At 32.6% G+C, this 23589-nt stretch overlaps 2 protein-coding genes across 2 annotated transcripts in view; one reads left to right on the forward strand and one right to left on the reverse strand.

Moving 5' to 3' along the window:
• LOC139527126 (leucine-rich repeat and WD repeat-containing protein 1-like) overlaps positions 1-9873 on the reverse strand; it is a 28570-nt gene extending 18697 nt beyond the window's left edge. The window contains exons 1-2 of the mRNA XM_071322398.1: positions 9815-9873; positions 1804-1881 (exon numbers count right to left, since the gene is read on the reverse strand). The gene's annotated coding sequence lies outside the window, so the exon portion shown is untranslated. The remainder of the gene's footprint in view (positions 1-1803; positions 1882-9814) is intronic.
• Positions 9874-10983: 1110 nt separating this feature from the next.
• Positions 10984-16045, forward strand: LOC139527127 (alpha-ketoglutarate-dependent dioxygenase alkB homolog 4-like). Its single transcript, XM_071322399.1, has 3 exons — positions 10984-11192; positions 14097-14369; positions 15332-16045. Exons 1-3 carry the CDS (start codon positions 11094-11096, stop codon positions 15749-15751), a joined length of 792 nt encoding a protein of 263 aa, XP_071178500.1. The 5' UTR covers positions 10984-11093; the 3' UTR covers positions 15752-16045.
• The last annotated feature ends 7544 nt before the right edge of the window (positions 16046-23589 follow it).

Here is a 23589-nt window from a genome sequence, read left to right on the forward strand (position 1 = left end):
CACCAAAAGAATAGGACTTAACTGATACTGGTCTCACTAATTTGCAACAAGAAGATTTTTAGCAACAAGAAGCATAAAGAAGAAATAATTTAGCGACAAGAAAACATTTTTTTTCTATCAAAATTACTTATTCAAAATAAATATTAAAAGAATATGCAAAAGAAAACAATTTTAGCGACAAGAAAGTTAATATTCTATCAATAAACATGATAAATAGATAGAACAAGTGAAACTGCGAGCTACTGCTCACTGATGATACCCCCGCCGCAAGTGGATAATATTAATAGTGTAAAAATATGCAAGTGTTCGGTAAACAGGAAGTTGTTGAGTGATGAATCTGAAAACGCATCACACGGTATAGCTGACTTATATAAATCCTGAAACCAAATTTCAGAAATCCTTGTATTGTAGTTCCTGAGAAAAATGTGACGAAAATTTTCAACTTGGCTATCATGTGTAAAATCATACAAGTGTTCGGTAAACAGGAAGTTGTCGAGTGATGAATCTGAAAACGCATCACACGGTATGGCTGACATATATAAATGTTGATACCAAATTACAGAAAGGGTGGATGTGTAGTTCCTGAGAAAAATGTGACGAAAGTTTCATGGGACGGACTGACTGACGGACGGACTGATGGACGGACTGACGGACGGACTGACAGACAGAGGTAAAACAGTATACCCCCCTTTTTTAAAGCGGGGGAGCATCTAATTGCTACATTTATTTGTGATGTTTTATTATTTATTATGTATAACAGCGAGTATAACGTTTACCTCTGTATTATGATATTAATTTTACTTGTGATTTAGAACAATAATATATTTATCATATAATTTGTTTTTAAAACTATCTTTGTACAATATATAATAAACTTGCAAAATGCATTATGTGTGTGCATCATTGTCCAGAAAATACATGCACAAATTGTGAAATACAAAGAACTGAAATCAAACAAGAGGAAAACATAATTAAAATGTAAATATTTTTCATCATTTTGTTTTCTGTATTACCTCATTTAACGATATATATCATGTTTATGCATTGTTTAATGTTTCTTCCTCAAAAATTTTTAATTTCTTCATCCATCAATTTAATAATAAAAAAAAAATACACAATCCCCTTCTTCCTCTCATATAATAAAAAAAAATATCAATTTATTTCTGCCCATATATTAAAAAAATGCATATTTTTTTTAAATATTTATTTGGAAGAGGTGATTTTAATAAAAGTAAAAAAAAATATATTTCCTTGTCGCTAAATAGTCTTCTTGTCGCTAAAATATTTCTTCTTGTCGCTTCTTAGCTCACTGATACTTGAAGATTTTGATGATTACATTTAATATTATTTTGTAAAAGATTATTTGAAAAGTTGAGAAGTTTATTCTGGTCTCCAAGTTCAAGAAATACAAAACATGCATTTGTTTCCTGCATTTTATATATAAAGCCTCACAATTAAATGCATCTAAGTCTGCGCTACTGGAAATTTGGTATGGGAATGAATTCCACAACCTTATTTTTTTTCATTTTTTTTCTTTATGCAGGACATGATCCTATGTCAGGTTTATATATATACATCATTCTTAAAATGTATTTTTACAGATGAAGGAACGTTTAACTTTTTAAAAGTCTTTAACATGTTCAATTTGTACATATCAACAATGCCAATGTAAACTAATATTTCCTTTTTTATTAAAAGACTTTTTTTTTTTTTAAATATAAATTCTAAATCTGTAAATCCATCATCAACATAAATTTATGTACAAAATGAATCTAAAGTCATTAGAAATATGAATTATCTTACCTGATTTTCTTTTCTTATCCTATTTCAATATTCTTTGTTAATCAACTGTCCTCAGTCTAATCAGCCATAAATCTGTCCCTATTAAAAAAATAAACACAAATATCTAATTGACATGTATTTTGACATGGGTTGTTTATTTAACAGTTATTTGAAAAACAAATAATAAGATGTGACAATACCCCCGGGGGGCAATGTGTAAGAAATTGCCAATTAAAATTTAGCTAAAATGACATCAAAGAAAATATTTATCAATAGGACAATAGATCAGACATATAATTATCTTGTTCATGTATGTATTTCATGTATTTTTAAATTCACATTAAAAAATTAACTTCCTGATGAAAATAAAATAAAAAGTTCCACCACTCTCCCTAAAAAATAATAGTTTTCAAAAAATCTTAAAACATTGTATTCTGAGCAAGTATTTTGCTTTAATTAGATATTGGACAAGGCCTGAAATAATAATCAGATAATGTATTCAAATAAAGTCAGTTAAAATCAGAACTGTAGTTAATGTACAAAATTCTATAACAAAATAGATTACTTGAATGGATGGTTAATTGAAATGATAGTAAACTTTAGGACTGGAGATAAATCAATTGTATATTGAAATATGGCAACATTTTTTTTCATTGTCAAAATAATATGGCAAACAAATTTCAAGTTTTTTGCACAGTAAAAGCAGTCAGAGCTCAGACATTAACAAGTCAATTTCTGTTTTTGACTTAAAGAAGTCAAAACATGTATTTATTATAAAAATGTGTTTTCAATTTTAGACTTACCTAAGTTGGAAAATGACAGAATTGTTTAGGTCTATTTATGTTGATGAAAAAACTTAATTTCACTTGGTGGCCAAAGTACACCACCTATGACAGCAAAAACCTGTCTGAGAGTTCACAAGGACTTGAGCTATCTATATTTAATTGTCTAATTGAACAACCTCACTAAACACAGATGTTTTACCTCATTAAGTGTGGTTCCAGGTGGTTGCATTGTAAGGTTAATTAACATTATCTCTGATTTTTTAGACTCTCATTCATATTTTTCTTTAGAAGACAAAGCATTGTCTTTCAATGTTGTCATTATTTGATTTAGATGCATGACCTTTTTATAAATATGCGTGGGTCTTGAAGTTAACCAATTTTGATAACTTAACTTTTTGATTCTGGTCAATTATTTCTTGCTTAACAATATTTAACTTATTAAAGTCGTATTTTGTCTTGCACTAAAGGGAGACAAATGCTAAAACTTACAAATTTAGACCTCTAGAGTCAAAAGCAGATTCAGACTTATTTATGTCTGAGCACTGACTGAAAGTTTTTCTGTCATGTGTGATATATTTTTGAAAGCGTTTATTCCACAAAACTTTACTGTTCAACTCTTCTACACAACTATATTTGAATTTGATTTTTGGTGTTTTAACACCACTTTTAAGCACCGCACACAGGCTATTTGGAGGCGGCCCTGAGAAAACCATGATCTTCGATAGGAAAACTGACAATCCTAGTAAATTAAGATTGGAGTTGAGTGCGGGGTTCTATTTCATAACCTCAGTGTTGACTGGCTAGTGAATACAGTAGTAACTACTTAGACCGAGGCTCCTTACATAATTAGAGAACATACTAAAACGGTGTGATGAAAAATAATAATCAGCTTTAAAAAAAGATGCGTTAGGAACATAATTTTGCGGTAAGAGATTCTTTTCATACATTTCAATGTTGTTCCTATTAGTTTTATAAGTTTTAAGAGTGGTTTATTTAAAAAAAAAAAAATTTGCTACGAGAAACAGCATCAATTGATAAGACTTCAGGTTAACATTGATAGTAAAATAAATATCATACGATAAAAAATGTTGGGTGTAAATGATATGAACCTCTGAAGTCTTATATTATAGGACTAGTAGCAATTAACAGGCTATATATATATATATATGACCTATAGTCAAGTCCAGATCCATGTAGCTGAATTGTGATTATGTAGCCCCCCCCCCCCCCTTTTTTTACAAAAAAAATGAACGCTTAAACAATCAAAGCCTTAAAGGCTGTAAAAGCAATTGCTGCCATGTTAATGTTTGGGGACTTTTATTTTTCATCCACATATATACAAGAATTAAACCTGACATGAGTGTTGTCTAGTTAAAAGTAAGAAGGTTTTAACTTTATATAAATAAAAGACTTTAGCAGAAAGTCATTTTTAATATGTTTTATATTTCACAAGGAGACAGCACGTTTACCAGGCTAAAGTTGAGGTCAAATATACATGTGCTGAAACATATAACTCAAAATGAAATCATCATGGATTATCCCCTGGTAGTGTTTGTAACTTCCTTGGCAATAATTTCCTTTATTGATTTAATTTTAACAATTTTCATTATTAATTTATATTTAACCATTAACACAAATGATTAAGTTAAAACATTTCAACTTTCCAGACGCAAATGTTAAAAAACGGGAAAGAAATAAAATATCTTACAAGACATAAACATGTAAAGAATAAATGTATATTTCAGCTTAATAAAAATATTTTCATAATGTTACTTTGTCATCATTTTTAAAACTAAGTTCCAAACATTATTGCTCAGTTGATATGTGTCCTTCTGATGCGGTACGAGCACAGGCATAGAAACAAGTGTAAGTAAGTAAGTAAGTAAGTAAGTAAAACTTTATTTGGATTCGGCATATTGACAAACAATACAAACATAAGCTCTAATGAGCTTTTCACCGAATTTAAAAACATATGCAATAACAAATAAAACAAGGCATGCAGCATGCAATAAATAATAAGAAGCAGCACCAAAAATTAACTCTAAGCAAATAGATAATACATGTATCTTGCAAAATACCAAAACATATATATGAAGCACTAAAATTTTTAAAAATTTTCTGTTTAAAAATTTATTTTTAGATAATTTATGAATTATAAAGTAAAAAATTTGTGCATGTGGGTACGAGATAACTACAATTCTCATGCAATCCCGAAAAGACAAACATGACATTAAATCGTTATCACTGAACTAGACGTATATATATTGTATAGGGGCCAGCTGAAGGACGACTCCGGGTGCGGGAATTTTTCGCTGCATTGAAGACCTGTTGGTGACCTTAATTCTGCTGTTGTATGTTTTTCCATGGTCGGGTTGTTGTCTCTTTGACAAATTCCCCATTTCCATTCTCAATTTTATTATACGAACAAGAACAAACAGCTCTACGTTGCTTTGATATTTATCAATTTTCAGGAAACATTGCGAAACAGGATCTTCAATATTTCGAAAACATGTGAAATAAAATTGCTAACACGGTGGACCGTCGAGTGTCAACAAACGTAGTAGACTTGTTCACTGAAAAGACGAGGATAATGGTTTCATCTGACATTTGTTATGCAAACCCAGTTTTGATCATGATATTTAAAAAGACGTACTTTTTTTCAATCTATGTATTAATAAACTAGAAAATTCCAAATTGTAAATATCTCTTCATCTGGACCGACTTGGCATCTACTACGTTTGGACGGGTCCATTTCATTAGTAAGGTGATCGATAAATATTACGGAGTTTTGACAGAAAAGGAAAACGAACTTATTGTTATGTGTTTTCAACAAAGGTTTCGTTCCGCTAAATTATTTGCGCAAATAAAGTTTGTCTATTTTTAGATTACAGGTAATAATTAACCTGTGTAGTGATTTTGATTTTACGATAAATGTATGAATGAACGATAATTTTATGAATGAACAAGAGCACCTGACCTCTTAAAGAAACACAAATTAAACATAAAATACCGTATTTATTAGGAGATAATTCAGTTAAATTTTCAATACTAAATCAACAACTGAAATGAATCCATATTTTGTTGAAACATCGTACGAACGGCGGAAAACGGAATCGCATTTATAAAAATGTACTTTTTTTCACTCGGACTTCTATGTTATTTGATAGTCAAACGGTTGACCCTTTGAATACAAAAATACATCTACAAGAACATATTCTGAAACTTCTTAAATCCACTAACTTTTTTTTAAAAGTTTCAAGCTATGTATTGCATTAGAAAACATACATAGGTGTTAAAGAATGACTGACCAGGAGCCTGTTTAACAAAATACTATGGCTTGATCTGGGCGGAGTCTCTGATCTGGGTCACAAAGATGGCCATACGCGACGGCATAAAAGCAATTGCTTTAAAAATTAAAACATCAACAAAAAGAACATGAAGTATGCAGAAGTTAAGATTTATATAACTAAGAATGTATGACACGAATTAAATGTTTGGGCCCATATTTCTATATTCCTGATCTACTTTTACTGGTTTCAGTTTCGTACTATGTGGCCGTCAGCTGAAATTCGTAGCGGTTATTGGTTAAAATAATCTAAACTATGCATGATCACTCGTCATATAGTTTTTTACATTCCATTCATAAATCGCAAAAAGGAAAAATCACTTATGACCTACCTTTCAAGTGATTGCACTGTTATAATACATTGTAATATTTTTCCTGACCTTCACATTTTCCAAGACTATTTTGAATGGTGGAATCCGCCATTGTTTTTACTGTTAGTGTTACCGTGGAGTTCAATTTCATAACTTTTGCATAAAGCGCGGGAAACTTTATCACATTAATGAAAAGAACATTACAGGAAACTGCGAAAGTGATGAATGTCATATATATGTAAACAAAGGATCCTCATAGAAACAAAGATGGCGGAATTACAATGGAAAACATTCTGGAATGTGAAGAATCCGGGTCCGTTCACGCCCATTCACGTTCGCCCCCTACATGTTCGCACCCAAAGTCCGTTCACACCTTCCATGTTTTGCGCCCAATTTTAATTGGTTTTGTGTTTAATAACTATAGCTTTGTTATCAAGTTTTGGCAAGTGTATTCTTATATTTGTTGTCATTGTCTCGAAATAAAGTGAGACAGCATTTTTTTTTTTTGTGTTGAATAAATCTTAATCATGTTTTGGATAGTGTATTGTTAAAAAAGGGAGCTACCATTTGATTTTTATGGGGGGGCTAGGATGAAAAATTTTGTCCTGCATTTTTTTTTAGTTGTAATCTCTGTCCTGCCTTTTTATTTTTCACTCTATTCGGTCCTGCATTTTTTTTGATTAGTTTATCCTAACTTTTTTCCCCTAAATTGTCATCCTGCCTTTTTTTTTTGCAAAGTGTCTCATCCTGCCTTTCTGTTTTACTCAAAACTCCTGTCCTGCCTATTTTTTTCAAATTTCATCCTAGCCCCCCCCCCCCCCCCCCCCCCATAAAAATCAAATGGTAGCTCCCTAAATAAAGTGGGATTCTGTCAACGTTTTATTTTGTGTTGAATTGCTATAACTTTGTTTCATTGACCATGTTGACTTGTTTCAAAATAAAGTGAGATTCTGACCACGTTTTTTTTTGTGTGTTGAATAAATTTTATCATGTTTTGGTTATAATTTATAACAACAATCATGATTTTCCAATTATTCAACTGGAATTTGAATTAAAATTGGGCGCGAACGTGTAGAGTGGGAACGGACCTTAGGTTCGAACGTGCGAGGTGCGAACGTGTAGGGTGCAAAAGTTATTGGGCGCGAACGAACCTGATACCAAATGTGAAGGTCAGGATTATTACAGTGCGATCACTTAAATTTTAATGGAATTAGAAAAACTATATCTCGAGTGAACACGATTGATAGTTTAGATATTTTGCAGATACCTGCTACGAATTTCAGCTGCCGTCGACTACATTTGCACCCCATAAACTGATAAAATGATAAAATTGACAGAACTTATTCCTAGTTTCTTTTTAGCCCTTTACTTTTATAGTCAAGAAGGATTGGAATCTCGCTGTTTATCTTAATCTCTTCTGCGGCGAGACTTCGCTACTCGTCACTATTACTACTACTACTACTCATCACTTACGATATCGGACCGTGATTTTTTTGTACATATGCATCGAGTTGTGTTCTCATTTTTGTCACAGTATAGACAATGTTGTAATGGTAAAAGACTTGTCACTTTAAATGTAACTATTATAAATTTTCACTCAAGTTTTAATTAACAAAAAAGTATAATTTAAGTGTTTTATTTGACAGACATTGTAATGCAATGTGTATAACGACAGTTGGCAATGTGTTTGTATGTAAACTTCTGTAAACTTTTATTTTCAGTCAATTGTCAAAGAAATTAAAAAACTTCTTATTCTTGTAAATTATGTCATTATAGCTTTATGCGAATTTGCATCTTCGGAAACCATAAATCTCGGGAAACAGGTACAAAACCATTTTTGTGGCAAAAAAGAACTGACCACATTTCAGGACGAATTACTGCGAATTACTGGAATGAGCTACCGAACCATTGTCGAGTGGAAACATCTTTCGACCAATTCAAAAATTGGTACACACATGGGATCCAAGTAACAGCTCATGCCAGTGCAGTGCATGCATATAGTGTGTATGTCTGTGTAGCAGACAGAGTTATTAGTTAATTTTTAGCTCCCTTTGGTAAAACTCTAAATTTCATATTTGATGTATTTCATTGTTAATTAATTTACATGAAGCTTATTAAGGATATATTTGTTAAATTACATAGCTTTTGCTATTTTAATTCATTGGTTAAAGATATTTATTTATATTGTAAAGTTTAATATTTGCATCGTTGCAAATTCTTTGGTTACCTTCTGTGAGAAATTTATATATTTTATATAACTAGTTTTAGATTCTTAATTTGAATCCTCTGAGGACTGACATTCAGTCTAACCAAGGAAAGCCAGGCTTTCCAACCAAGTATCCATTAGGATAGTGCATTTGCTATATGCCTCCTTAGTACGGGTCATTGAATGCTCCATTTCTAATCACCTTTGGCTTTTCATAATACACCTTATCGCTATTCCCGGCTGACCCGTCCGCTTGAACTTTTGACGTCAACAACAATCACTTTTCCATTGTGGCGTCAGACATTTTGTTTTATGACGTCAAAATTTTACGGGAACCTGTGTGATTTCCAGCAATGGCGGACAAATAGCGATAAGGTGTATAAAAGTTGTACTTTGTTAATTAAATTATATATTGTTTTCAGTTTTTGGTTTTCATTTACTTAGATATATTATAGCGCATCACTTTTGGCATCAGTCGTTTTCCGCACACATCAGTTTACAAACTAGAATTAGCTGTGGTCCGCATCCCCGAATCTGAGGCAGAATTGTTCCTGCTACATCTGTTTTATTTTACTTTTATTTTTTGTGTGACTTCATAATTTGTGCAATCTTATTATTAACTTGTGCTATGTTTTAAGTGTACTATATGCTTTTAACTTATATATGTCATTATGGTATCTTACTATGCATTATATGTTTAAAAGGTATCTGGATGATTCGTTCCACCTCCGATTCGTCCCAACAAATTTAAAATTGTGTTGTTTATTGAATATCGACTCTATAATGCAAACCCATACTATACAGAGATTCGCACATAAGGTGTAATATGGGGACGAAGTCCCCAATAACAGTAGAAAATTCAATAAAAAAAAAAATCGGGAAAATTTCCCGAATTTTTCATTGTACTAATGAACTCAAAATCGTTCAATTTTTTTTATGTCATGTTTTGAAATCCCGGACCTGCGCAGAAATGTACAATATACTTCCTTTTTCCGGTCTCGTTTGTATGAAACTTTGAGTAAAATATATATTTATCAGTCTAGTATAAAATAGGAAGAAACGCGCAATACCAATTTCATTTTTAATAATTCCTTGATATGAAAAAACGTTACCTTATGATAGCGTTTCTTTGTTTACATTGCATATGACGTCATAATTTAAATAACGTCACAACTAAAATCCCTAACAACAGAACCAAACTCGGAAACGTTACGGTATTTCCATTTCTTTTTTTTTTTTGACAAATAATTAAGTTACAAAAAAATAATTCATACAGACTTCGTCCCCATTTACAGGTAATGCCTGCCTCATATTACAATTATACAGAAATAAGTTGATTGTCACAGATTCATTGAAGATCATTGAAGCTAAAGGTTGTACTTACAAAAACAAACAATGTAAACAAACACATGTGAAAATTCCCGCCAAATTCAACAACCGGAAGTGAAAAGAAATATATCTGAAACCCACAATAAAGTCTGAGAAAATACATTTTCTCTGATATAAAATATATTTGTAAAAATAGTTCATTTCAAAATGAATGTCAATACTTTAGTGTTCGCATATTAAAAACCAGGAGTATAAACAATCTAGTTGAAAACTAATTGTGGGATACAGAAATGATTTATCTTTTGGTCTTTAATGATTCAAAGAGGTATCTGGATGATTCGTTCCAACTCCGATTCGTCCCAACAAATTCGTCCCAAATTGCTTGGACAATTCGTTCCAACTTTTTCCAAAACTTGCCAGTTCGTTCCAACTTATTTAAGAACAGTATTAAAGACATTAAACAATAATAACCATTTGCATAGCCTTATTATTTCAATTTATAATGCTGTACTTATATATATAATGTAAATAAATACTTAAAATTAGCTTTAAAAGAAATCTATGATTTATTAATTGGGAAGAACGGACGTTGGGTATGATATATTGGTAATAATTAATTATTAAGTATTTCATGACAATTTAATATTTTAAAAATGAACAAATTACTAACTAGTGTTATTTTCAAAGAATTCGTTATCATTATAATTGATTATTATTGTATTCCAATGATGTGCACATAATAGTTGTTTATGCAGTCATCAAAAGAATTATATCGCACTTAGCTTGGATTTTTTGCCGTGAACTATAGGTTGATTTACACAAAAACATTGATATACGGACATAAACAGTGAAAGAAAGTTGGAACAAATTGTTTAGACTGATTGAAAACGATCTATTATATGAAATATACATAAAAAAAAATGACAAGGAATTGACAATTTTTGCCATGAACAGTGGGTTGATTTACACAAATTCAGTGATTTACGAACACAAACATTATAATAAAGTTGGAACAAATTGTTAACTCTGATTAATAATGAACTAAATCAGTTGGAACAAATTGTTAAGTCTGATTAATAATAAAATAAATCAGTTGGAACGAATTGACAATTGACTTGGTACGAATTGTCCAAATCTGGAACGAACTGGTTTGGAACGAATCGGACTTGGAACGAATTGACTAGCTTTAATGACCCCTGAATAATTATTGCTGCAATAGTTTCTTTCCCCGTCTCAATCAGTATCCTATCGAAATATTTTTTTTATTGACAATGAAATTTTTTATTTCATGATAGAATATCGTACAGACCACAAGAGGACAACAGATAAATGAAATGGACAAGACATGTGGTTGTAAAGGAATACGATCTTGTATCTTGTGCGAAAATCAGGAAACGCCCACAAATCAACAGGACTGTCAGAAGTCAGATTGTGTAAGAATAAGATACTTAAAGCATTATCTTAATTGTCTAATCAAGCCTCAAGGACACATAAGAAAAAGAATATTTATTACTCCAATCAAGGGCCCTTGATGGGCAGCATAACATGTACACCATGTACACATAAAACAATATAACATGATTTGTTACAGAAAAACATTAATATATATATTGAAATGAAACATTAAAAAGTTCAGACAGATGTTATTATCTTCATTCTATAAAAATCACAAACATTTAATTCCAGGCAGGATCAGAACTATAAAATCATTACATAAGAATACGTCCTTGATCTCTTTTTTTTAAATTATATAAATATGATAAAGTAAGGCCAATTAAAATTAATTGCTAGATTTTCATCCCCGCCCGCCCCTCTGAAATCGTCCCGCCCTGATTTTTTTTATTTAACAAAAATACGATTTCCGAATTTTGTTCATGTCCGTTACCGGGAACCATCGATAATTTCGTTTCATTCAAAACTTCCTGTTTCAAATTTCGTTTTTGTATTTCTTCTAACGAAAATGATTAAGTCGACATATTCTGCTGCTCTATGATGACAACATCATCTACCGAGAATAGAGATTGATAACGAGAAGGGCATGAAATATTCGAGTTATGAGTAAAACGCCTTGTCCTTGAACGCAAATTGCGGTAGTCACAAGTGAATCGAAAACCGTGTGTTTTACTTTATTTATACAATGACTTTGTGTCAGGAAATTTGGACTGAATGATTTCCAAAGCAAGAATTGTAGAACAAATTGGTACAAAAAAAAAACATGACTGGATTAAAGAAATTGACACAATATGACCGTATATTGAGAACAAAAAGTCGACAAACACGCATTTTAATTATAACAAGCCCTTATATTTACCCATGGCTGTTGTTTTTGTTGACAAACAGCAAACACCTTCTGTAACTGTCCCAATACCCTCAATTTAGTCGTTAAACAACAACTACTTTTTGGTTAAGTTCATGTTTTACATCATAATTACTTTCAACACTGAGTTTAAATTTTATTCTGTACTCATAATACTTGTGTTGCATACAATTGTACCAATACATTTTATTGATTTTATGGGGACTACAAACCATTGCTTAGAAAGCAAAATAAATTTGGTGTAGGTATAGTCCAACTGAAGAGAGCATTTCTCTTCTTTTTGATGTATACTATAAACAGGTTTCTAAAGCGTAAATTACATGTATAACAGTGGTTGCCAATCAGGGATTTTTATTTAAGAGTTTAAAAAATAGTGTAGGATTCCTTATACAGCATGTATATGCATTATACAACTTGTTTTCCACTAGCATATACTCCACGGTATGAAGAACTCGTGACGAGGGTTTCATATGAAATAAAATTAAATTAAAAAAATAAAATCCTCCCACCCGCCCCATTTTTAAAAAAAATTTGGATGAAAATCTACTAATTAATTTTAGTTGGCCTAATACAGTACAGGCACTTGTCTCTGTAGTCAGAGATAATTAACTGTGACGTCCAACAGCTGTTTTGCCAGACAAGTTGGGTCGTGGGACAGCCCAGCTTATCAGCAGTTGGCCGTCAGAGTAATCTTGGACTATTGTCTCTGGGTCTATCTCCCTATTAAAAATTTGGCTTTGTTGTGAAATGACACTTGTTCCTACATTTTTTAGCTAAAGCCTTACTAAATTTAGAAAAGAGAGAATCAAGGGTATCCATATATGACACAAAACATACCTGCCAGCCTCTAAAACAATCATAGAGGGAGATATCCCCTGTCAGCTATTTTCAAGTTAAATGTATGATCTATTTACATATTCATCTAGTCATAACCACTAATCAGAGTTTATAAATAAACTTTATTTCTTCAATTGATGGTTACTCTACTGTACAAGTTAGGTTTTTTTAAACATTTTTTAATACCTCCAAGTCTTACAATTCAGAACATTTCATCATTGTCCATATCTTGATTTTGTTGAGAGTCTCACACTAAGCATGCTTTCAAATATCGTACAGACCACCAGAAGAAATATAAAAGTTGATTGAACAAAATGGGAAAAAAGTGAACTTGGTAGTAAAAATTAAGAATCTTTCATTCTAATCTGCTATACATTTCAATTTGCAGTTATTTATTTCTTCTTTTTACACTGCCACTTGGTAAAGACAAAAGATTTTGTTGGAGTTGATATAGCAGAAATGAATTTCGATTAATCATATACCGAACATAAAAACAACAGACCAAAGTTTTCAAATAAGCACTGATTGATTATTTATTGCTTTTGAAAGTGGGAGATTTCCATAATTATGTTGTCATGGTTATTAGCTCAGGAGGGTATGCAGATAAGCACAAAATCTCCAAATTAGCAGCAAAATCACTTAAAGCAAAGGGACAGCACTTTTTTATTGCTGTTCTTCATCTAGAATTCAGTGAGGCCTTCAAAACTAGTCAAATGTCAAGGTCAAAGCATTTTAGTGTAATTATTCTAAATTCAGAAAGATATTTCTTATGTTTTTTGTACCATATGGCATGTACCTTTATGGAACATTAAGTTAAAAGATGACCTAGAAAGGTAAAAAAAAAACTGCTGCCATGGCCTGCATCAATTATCATAGCTCATGCACATGATACAAGGACCTTGCAGCAAGGTCAAAGCTTCAATTTGAAGTATGAAAGTTTCACATAATCAAATTATGAAAGAAACATCAATTAACATCATGAACATGATTTAAAAAAAAACATCTTTCTTATAAATGTATATGCATGAAGTGATTATGGTTGGAATTAAATTACCATGATTAAAAATAAAGAGATGTGGTATGATTGCCAATGTCATTATGAGACAACTTTCTGAGAGAGTCCATTATGGTTTAAATGACATATTTCAGTCTTGTTTATGTTTCTCATCTATTTTGTTTTTAGATAGATATATATGATTTTTGTTGTCATTGCGGTAAAGCTTGGATACAGACTTCAAAGGAATCAGACAAGGATGAAACAAAATTGTCCAATTGTGAATTGATTACTACCCCACAATGTTGTGAAAGTCATGATGAACAGGGAACCAGAAAATTCATACATTTTCCGGGAATACAGATTTATTGTGACTTTATCAGCAAAATAGAAGAACAGAAAATCTGTGATAAGATATATGAAACTCCATTTTGTTTGTCACAGTCCGGGAGAAGAAAACAGGTAAAGATAAAAGATTTTCTCGCTGTATTGAGGACCCATTGGTAGCCTTTGGCTTTTTTCAGCTCTTTGCTCAGGGTGTCTCTTTGACTTATCACCCATTTCCATTTAAATTTTAAGATTAAACTAATGAAAAAGAAAATTGGCAGAGTATATATACAGCTATGTCTTATATCTATACTTTATCATTTTGAGGTTTTATATCTATATACATGATATAAGTAACTGTAAGTTAACCAATTTGAAATACTGTGAACTCATTTATATTTGTTGGAGATACCAATTTTCGTGGATTTCTTGGGGACAGGGGATCTAGGAATTTAAATGTTCAACGAAAGGAATGTTTACAGAGTTTGCCAAAACCAAAAAAAATTTAATATCCAAGAAAATGCATGTTTTCATAATTCCCCAAAAAATTAGTATCCACAAAAATAAATGAATCCACAGTAATTTGTGATTGTTATGTTTGGATCATAAACTTCAAGTCACATATATGATTGAGGGGTCTGATGGGGGGGGGGGGGGGGGGGGGGGGGGGGATGGGGGGGGGGGGGGGTCTCATCACGATTCACGAGTTGATTTTTTTGTCAATCACCATTTACAGAAAATAAATTTCCGTGATCATGGATCACAAAATTATAAAAAAAAAATCTGATGTAGAAAAAAGGATCACGATAGCAAAAGTGTGCCGATCACGAAGAACTAAAATAACCCATCAGGCCCATCATGATTGTCAATTGGATAAGGTTATCAGTTGTGATATGGTTTTTTTGTGACAGACAACATATGATTATAATAATTAAAAAAAAAAACCATATGAGTGTGTTTTATGCAAAAATGCCAGAGGAGAAAATTGTTGGCCTACAGAAGCCTCTAGATTGAATAAAATGGCACAAATACTTATATTTTGATGTTTGCAGCAGATATAAATATGATAACATTTAGTCTCAATTTATTTGTTTCAGGACTATGGCCCAAAGGTAAACTTCAAAAAGAAGAAACTAAAATTAGCAGAGTTCACAGGACTTCCAGAATTCAGCAAAGACATATATGACAGAATGAAAACAGTAGACGTGTTGTCAGATTTTAAGCCAGTTGAACTGTGTAACTTAGAGTATTCATCAGAACGAGGAGCATCTATTGATCCCCATTTTGATGACTTTTGGCTTTGGGGTGAAAGACTCGTCACATTAAATCTTCTATCTGATTCAGTTCTTTGTTTTACAAATGATGACGTTCCTAGAACAGAGGTGCATGTGCCAATGTATCAAAGATCTTTGTTAGTTGTTTACGGTCCCGCTCGAAACAAATGGAAACATGCAATACATAGATGTGACATCAAAGACAAAAGAATAGCTGTTACATTGAGGGAACTGTCTGATTGAATTTCAAAAAGGGGGAAGCAGGAAGAGGAAGGACATAATTTACTAGATATAGCTCTGACTTTTAAGGGTACAGCTATTGGAGTAAACAAAGCGTCAGAGCATTCTGAACCTTGAAAATTAAAAATCGTAATGCATAATAAATTTGGTACTTTTATCTTTCTTGAATTGTCGAAAATGAAACAGTTATACATGTTATATGACCAGATTTAGGTTATTTATATTTTATATTTATATTTTTATCAATATGTAATTAGTTACACAAATATATTTATCAAACTCTGTTTAGTGAACCAACGCCTGTATGAATCATTTCAATAGAGTTCCTGAAGTGGATATATATTTATTGAATACTCTAGATAGGTAACAAAGAAATTACTAACTTAAACAATAAACATGTAATTGGATACAATGTAGTTAAGGAAATTATAGGGTTGAAATAACAGTTGATATACTGTTAATTTAGAAATTTGTGTGTGTATTTATTATTGCGATTTTGTCATTTTAGACTAAAATGCCATTTTAATTTTTGCATTACTGAGAAAAATACTGTTTAATTCATAAAAATTTCAAATTATTGTGATTATAACCCTCTCGTATTTTTGCAATAACAAAAACATAGCTATAATTTCTGAATTTAAAGTAAATGAATGCTTTTGTCCTGAACATGCATAATATTTGCCACTGGACATTTATAAACCAAAAGCAGTGGCGGATCCAGAAATTTTTATAAGTGAGGGCCCACTGACTGACCTAAGAGGGGGCCCGCTCCAGTCACGCTTCAGTGATTCCCTATATTAGCAACCAATTTTTTTCCCAAAAAGGGGGGAGCCCGGGCCCCCTGCCCCCCCCCCCCCTAAATATGCCTCTGAAAAGACAATTAGTCAATTAGTCAACACAATGAAAACAAAATTGGCAGAATTGTTCGTTATGAGGTACTTTCTGATTGTTACTTCTTTTGTAGCTTTTTTCAACAAACATGGCTCAGTTGCTTTTTCTAATTTATGCAATAAAATTGAGAAAGGAAATGGGGAATATGTCAAAGCGACAACATCCCGACCATAGAGCAGACAACAGAAGAAGGCCACCAATGGGTCTTCAATGTAGTGAGAATTCCTGCACCCGTAGGTGTCCTTCAGCTGGCCCCTAAAAATATGTATACTAGTACAGTGATAATGGATGGCATACTAAACTCTGAATTATACACAAGAAACTAAAATTAAAAATATTAGACTGAATAGATTTAGGGTTGTTGGTTTCTTTACGTCCTGTGCAAGACTATATAGAAATTTGACAGACAAGTTTCTAGTGTAGGTCCTTAGGCCAATTAAAATTAATTGATAGATTTTCATCCCCGCCCGCCCCTCTGAAATCGCCCCGCCCCGAATTTTTTTATTTATAAAATTTACGAATTCCGGATTTTGTTCATTCCCGTTACCGGTAACCGTTAAAATTTCGTTTCATTCAAAGCTTCCTATTTCAAATTTCAGTTTTGACTATTGTACCTCGAGTAAATCTAACCAAAATTATTAAGTCGACATATTCTGCTGCTCTTTGATGACAACATCATCTTCCGAGAGTAAAGATTGATAACGAGAATGACGTGAAATATTGGTGTTACGAGAAACACGCTGTTTCCAAGACTGCAAATCGCGGTATGTCACAAATTTCTGTGATTAAAAAACGGCGGACTTTTTTTATTTATGTAAAGACTTTGTTTCATGAAATTTAAATTGTAAATGATACCCAAAGCGCATGATTCGTGGAAACCATTGATACAGAAAACATGACTGGATTATAGATATTGAAACAGAAACACGATCTATAGTCAGATTGATGACCGTTTATTGAAATTTTTAAAAAGTCGACTAACATACGCATTTTATTTATGCAAGCCCTTTGATTTTACCCATGGCTGTCTTTTTATGTTGACAAACAGCAAATGTCCCAATACACCCAAAAAAGAGTCATTAAACAACAACTTTTTTTTATTATTAATATTATAAAAGAAGATGTGGTATGATTGCCAATGAGACAACTATCCACAAAGGATCAAAATGACACAGAAATTAACAACTATAGGTCACCGTACGGCCTTCATGTTTTACATGATAATTATATTTTCATGTGGCATATAAGTACCAACCGTATTATTTTCAACACTCTGAGTTTTCATTTTATTCTGTACTCATAATAATTGTGTTGCACACCAATGCATTTGCTTCATTTTATGGGAATACAAACCATTGTTTAGAAACCCAAATAATGTACATTTGGTGTAGGTAGTCCAACTGAAGAAAGTATTTCTCTCACGTTTTTGTTGTTAAGTTTTTAAAGCCGCAATTAGATATATTTATCTAAAGGATTTGAAATATTATGTAAGATTCCTCATACTTGTGTATACATGATATAAGCTTATTATTACACTTGCATATATGAAGAACTCAGCACAAAAGGGTTTCATATGAAATAAAATTTAAAAATAAAATCCTCCCACCCGCCCCATTTTTTTCAAAAATTTGGATGAAAATCTACTAATTAATTTTAGTTGGCCTTATCAAGTGTTGTTACTTTGATTTTTCAAGTGTGGTCCAATATTGCTTTTATGGGTCCATGCATTTTAAAATTAAGAAGTGATTTGTTCAGGTGAAAAAGGTCAAAATTAGTATGTTTGAAGCTGTCAAACATTGTCAAAACGAAATTCCAGTCCCCCTGAATATGAAATTGTCCATATTTTAGTTTTCTATAATTGTACCCCGCGCAACAAAGTTTGCGTTGGGTATAATGTTTTTGACCAAACACTCGGTCTGTCCGTCTGTCCTCTGTCAGTCCTGTTCTTGTCATCTCCACTCTTCTGAAGTCTTGTAGATAATAAGTACAAATTATGTAGAAATGCATATCGACAGGAAATTTCGATTCAATTTAATTTCTAAGAGTAATGCCCTTGGTCAAAACATATTACTGCAACAGTTTGTCATTGCAACTCCTCTGAAACCACACAACAGAATTTCATGAAACTTGTAGATAATAAGGACATTCTATATTATAGATCGATGTGCCATTCAACAGGAAGTTGTGATGGATTTTTTTTTTACTCACAATTTTTGCTTAATAATATACTACTGCAACAGTTTGTCATTGCAACTTAAATGAAACCATAAAACTTTGGCACGCTCACAAAGGTTTTTTGATTTTGATATAATTTGTGCTAGAAGTAGTTCATCACACTGTAAGTAAGTAAGTAATTTTTATTGGTTTGAAATCCAAAATCACAGGATTGATACTAAGACAATACACATTGGTTATACACAAACATGACAAACATACAGACATATCTATCATACCAAATTCATAAATATTATATACCGGTATATATATATATATATATATATATATATATGAGGAGGTGGTACCACAAAGTTATTTAGTACTTAATATTAAACGCATTTCTAGAAATATACATGTCGCTTATAAATTTAACAATTCTAATTATATCAGTCTCACCACACGTATACAAAAATTTAAATCTTGCTTCATTAGTCATATTTAAAAAAGAAGGAACTATTTCACTTATTTTGGAAAACAATTGGTCTCTAATTATATTTAGTTTTGTACATTTTAAAGTGAAATGAAATTCATCTTCTACTTCTGAGAGACACAAAGGACAAATTATTTCTGCTACAGGGGTTTTAGTGTGACGCCTTTGTTCAATTCTAAGAACACTATTACTAATGCGAATTTTAGCAAAATGCCCTATTACTTTTCTGTCTATATTTAACAATAAATAGGTTTCCAATTTATAATTTTCCTTAAGCTGTCTATATGTTCTCAGCTTATTACCGTGTACTGATTTATTATCACAAAATATATTTTCTTTCCAATAATTAAGATATCTATTATTAAGTTTGGTATGAATTGGATATATATAATAAACACCTTTTTGAAATAGTATAATTCCAAACATGTGAAAAATTTAATGTAGCAAGTAACTGTTCAATCATTTTAGCAAATCCATTGGTTAATTGCAGGTTAGAACAATATACATCTTTTAGTAAACAATTGTTATCAGATTTTATTACATGCAACCAAAAGCCAATTGACAGTTTTAAAGCTTCTATAAAAACTGGATACATACCAAGTTCAGCTAGTACTGCTAAATTAACAGCTGATTTATTTACTCCAATTAAAGTTTTGCAAATTTAATTTGAACTTTGTGTGTAACTTAGTCCAGACGCCATCTAATTAACTATCGATTTGACCTCAGATGACCATATAAGCGATGTAAACATAAATTAAGATATGAATAGATTAAACCAACACGTGCAATTGGATTTTTATAGGTCTGTTTGGTTTTTTAGCTCACCTGGCCCAAAGGGCCAAGTGAGCTTTTCTCATCACCCGGCGTCCGGCGTCGTCCGTCGTCGTCCGTCGTCGTCGTCCTGCGTTAACTTTTACAAAAATCTTCTCCTCTGAAACTACTGGGCCAAATTTAACCAAACTTGGCCATAATCATCATTGGGGTATCTAGTTTAAAAAATGTGTCCGGTGACCCGGCCAACCAACCAAGATGGCCGCCATGGCTAAAAATAGAACATAGGGGTAAAATGCAGTTTTTGGCTTATAACTAAAAAACCAAAGCATTTAGAGCAAATCTGACACACAGTAATATTGTTCAACAGGTCAAGATCTATCTGCCCTGAAATTTTCAGATGAATCGGACATTTCGTTGTTGGGTTGCTGCCCCTGAAATGGTAATTTTAAGGAAATTTTGCTGTTTTTGGTTATTATCTTGAATATTATTATAGATAGAGATAAACTGTAAACAGCAATAATGTTCAGCAAAGTCAGATCTACAAATAAGTCAACATGATCAAAATGGTCAGTTGACCACTTTAGGAGTTATTGCCCTTTATAGTCAATTTTTAACCATTTTTCGTAAATCTTAGTAATCTTTTAGAAAAATCTTCTCCTCTGAAACTACTGGGTCAAATTTAACCAAACTTGGCCATAATCATCATTGGGGTATCTAGTTTAAAAAATGTGTCCGGTGCCCCGCCCAACCAACTAAGATGGCCGCCATGGCTAAAAATAGAACATAGGGGTAAAATGCAGTTTTTGGCTTATAACTCAAAAACCAAAGCATTTAGAGCAAATCTGACACACAATAAAATTGTTCATCAGGTCAAGATCTATCTGCCCTGAAATTTTCAGATGAATCTGACATTCCGTTGTTGGGTTGCTGCCCCTGAAATGGTAATTTTAAGGAAATTTTGCTGTTTTTGGTTATTATCTTGAATATTATTATAGATAGAGATAAACTGTAAACAGCAATAATGTTCAGCAAAGTAAGATCTACAAATACGACAAAATGACCAAAATGGTCAGTTGACCACTTTAGGAGTTATTGCCCTTTATAGTCAATTTTTTAACCATTTTTAGCTCACCTGGCCCGAAGGGCCAAGTGAGCTTTTCCCATCACTTGGCGTCCGTCGTCCGGCGTCCGTCGTCGTCCGGCGTTAACTTTTACAAAAATCTTCTCCTCTGAAACTACTGGGCCAAATTAAACCAAACTTGGCCACAATCATCATTGGGGTATCTAGTTTAAAAAATGTGTCCGGTGCCCCGCCCAACCAACTAAGATGGCCGCCATGGCTAAAAATAGAACATAGGGGTAAAATGCAGTTTTTGGCTTATAACTCAAAAACCAAAGCATTTAGAGCAAATCTGACACACAGTAAAATTGTTCATCAGGTCAAGATCTATCTGCCCTGAAATTTTCAGATGAATCTGACATTCCGTTGTTGGGTTGCTGCCCCTGAAATGGTAATTTTAAGGAAATTTTGCTGTTTTTGGTTATTATCTTGAATATTATTATAGATAGAGATAAACTGTAAACAGCAATAATGTTCAGCAAAGTAAGATCTACAAATACGACAAAATGACCAAAATGGTCAGTTGACCACTTTAGGAGTTATTGCCCTTTATAGTCAATTTTTTAACCATTTTTAGCTCACCTGGCCCGAAGGGCCAAGTGAGCTTTTCCCATCACTTGGCGTCCGTCGTCCGTCGTCCGTCGTCGTCCGGCGTTAACTTTTACAAAAATCTTCTCCTCTGAAACTACTGGGCCAAATTAAACCAAACTTGGCCACAATCATCATTGGGGTATCTAGTTTAAAAAATGTGTCCGGTGCCCCGCCCAACCAACTAAGATGGCCGCCATGGCTAAAAATAGAACATAGGGGTAAAATGCAGTTTTTGGCTTATAACTCAAAAACCAAAGCATTTAGAGCAAATCTGACACACAGTAAAATTGTTCATCAGGTCAAGATCTATCTGCCCTGAAATTTTCAGATGAATCTGACATTCCGTTGTTGGGTTGCTGCCCCTGAAATGGTAATTTTAAGGAAATTTTGCTGTTTTTGGTTATTATCTTGAATATTATTATAGATAGAGATAAACTGTAAACAGCAATAATGTTCAGCAAAGTAAGATCTACAAATACGACAAAATGACCAAAATGGTCAGTTGACCACTTTAGGAGTTATTGCCCTTTATAGTCAATTTTTTAACCATTTTTAGCTCACCTGGCCCGAAGGGCCAAGTGAGCTTTTCCCATCACTTGGCGTCCGTCGTCCGGCGTCCGTCGTCGTCCGGGGGGTTAACTTTTACAAAAATCTTCTCCTCTGAAACTACTGGGCCAAATTAAACCAAACTTGGCCACAATCATCATTGGGGTATCTAGTTTAAAAAATGTGTCCGGTGACCCAGCCAACTAACCAAGATGGCCGCCATGGCTAAAAATAGAACATAGGGGTAAAATGCAGTTTTTGGCTTATAACTCAAAAACCAAAGCATTTAGAGCAAATCTGACATGGGGTAAAATTGTTTATCAGGTCAAGATCTATCTGCCCTGAAATTTTCAGATAAATCGAACAACCCGTTGTTGGGTTGCTGCCCCTGAATTGGTAATTTTAAGAAAATTTTGCTGTTTTTGGTTATTATCTTGAATATTATTATAGATAGAGATAAACTGTAAACAGCAATAATGTTCAGAAAGGTAAGATTTACAAATAAGTCAACTTGAACGAAATGGTCAGTTGACCCCTTTAGGAGTTATTGCCCTTTATAGTCAATTTTTAACCATTTTTTCGTAAATCTTAGTAATCTTTTAGAAAAATCTTCTCCTCTGAAACTACTGGGCCAAATTAAACCAAACTTGGCCACAATCATCTTTTGGGTTAGTAGTTTGAAAAATGTGTCCGGTGACCCGGCCATCCAACCAAGATGGCCGCCATGGCTAAAAATAGAAAATGGGGTAAAATGCAGTTTTTGGCTTATAACTCAAAACCCAAAGCATTTAGAGCAAATCTGACATGGGGTAAAATTGTTTATCAGGTCAACATTTATCTGCTCAGAAATTTTTAGATGAATCGGACAACCCGTTGTTGGGTTGCTGACCCTGAATTGTTAGTTTTAAGGAAATTTTGCTGTTTTTGGTCATTATCTTGAATATTATTATTGATAGAGATAAACTGTAAACAACAATAATGTTCAGCAAAGTAAGATTTACAAATAAGTCAACATGACCGAAATGGTCAATTGACCCCCTTAGGAGTTATTGTTCTTTATAGTCAATTTTTAACAATTTTCATAAAATTTGTAAATTTTTACTAACATTTTCCACTGAAACTAATGGGCCAAGTTCATTATAGATAGAGATAATTTTAAGCAGCAAGAATGTTCAGTAAAGTAAGATGTACAAACACATCACCATCACCAAAACACAATTTTGTCATGAATCCATCTGCTTCCTTTAATATTCACATAGACCAAGGTGAGCG

The sequence above is a fragment of the Mytilus edulis genome, chromosome 6, assembly GCF_963676685.1.
Source record: "Mytilus edulis chromosome 6, xbMytEdul2.2, whole genome shotgun sequence".
Lineage (NCBI taxonomy): Eukaryota > Metazoa > Mollusca > Bivalvia > Mytilida > Mytilidae > Mytilus > Mytilus edulis.

Coding starts and splice junctions, on each gene's coding strand:
- LOC139527127 (XM_071322399.1), top strand. CDS start 11,094: ATGGACAAGACATGTGGTTGTAAAGGAATACGATCTTGTATCTTGTGC. Junction 11,193..14,096: donor ACTGTCAGAAGTCAGATTGT/GTAAGAATAAGA, acceptor TTTTGTTTTTAG/ATAGATATATATGATTTTTG. Junction 14,370..15,331: donor AGTCCGGGAGAAGAAAACAG/GTAAAGATAAAA, acceptor TATTTGTTTCAG/GACTATGGCCCAAAGGTAAA.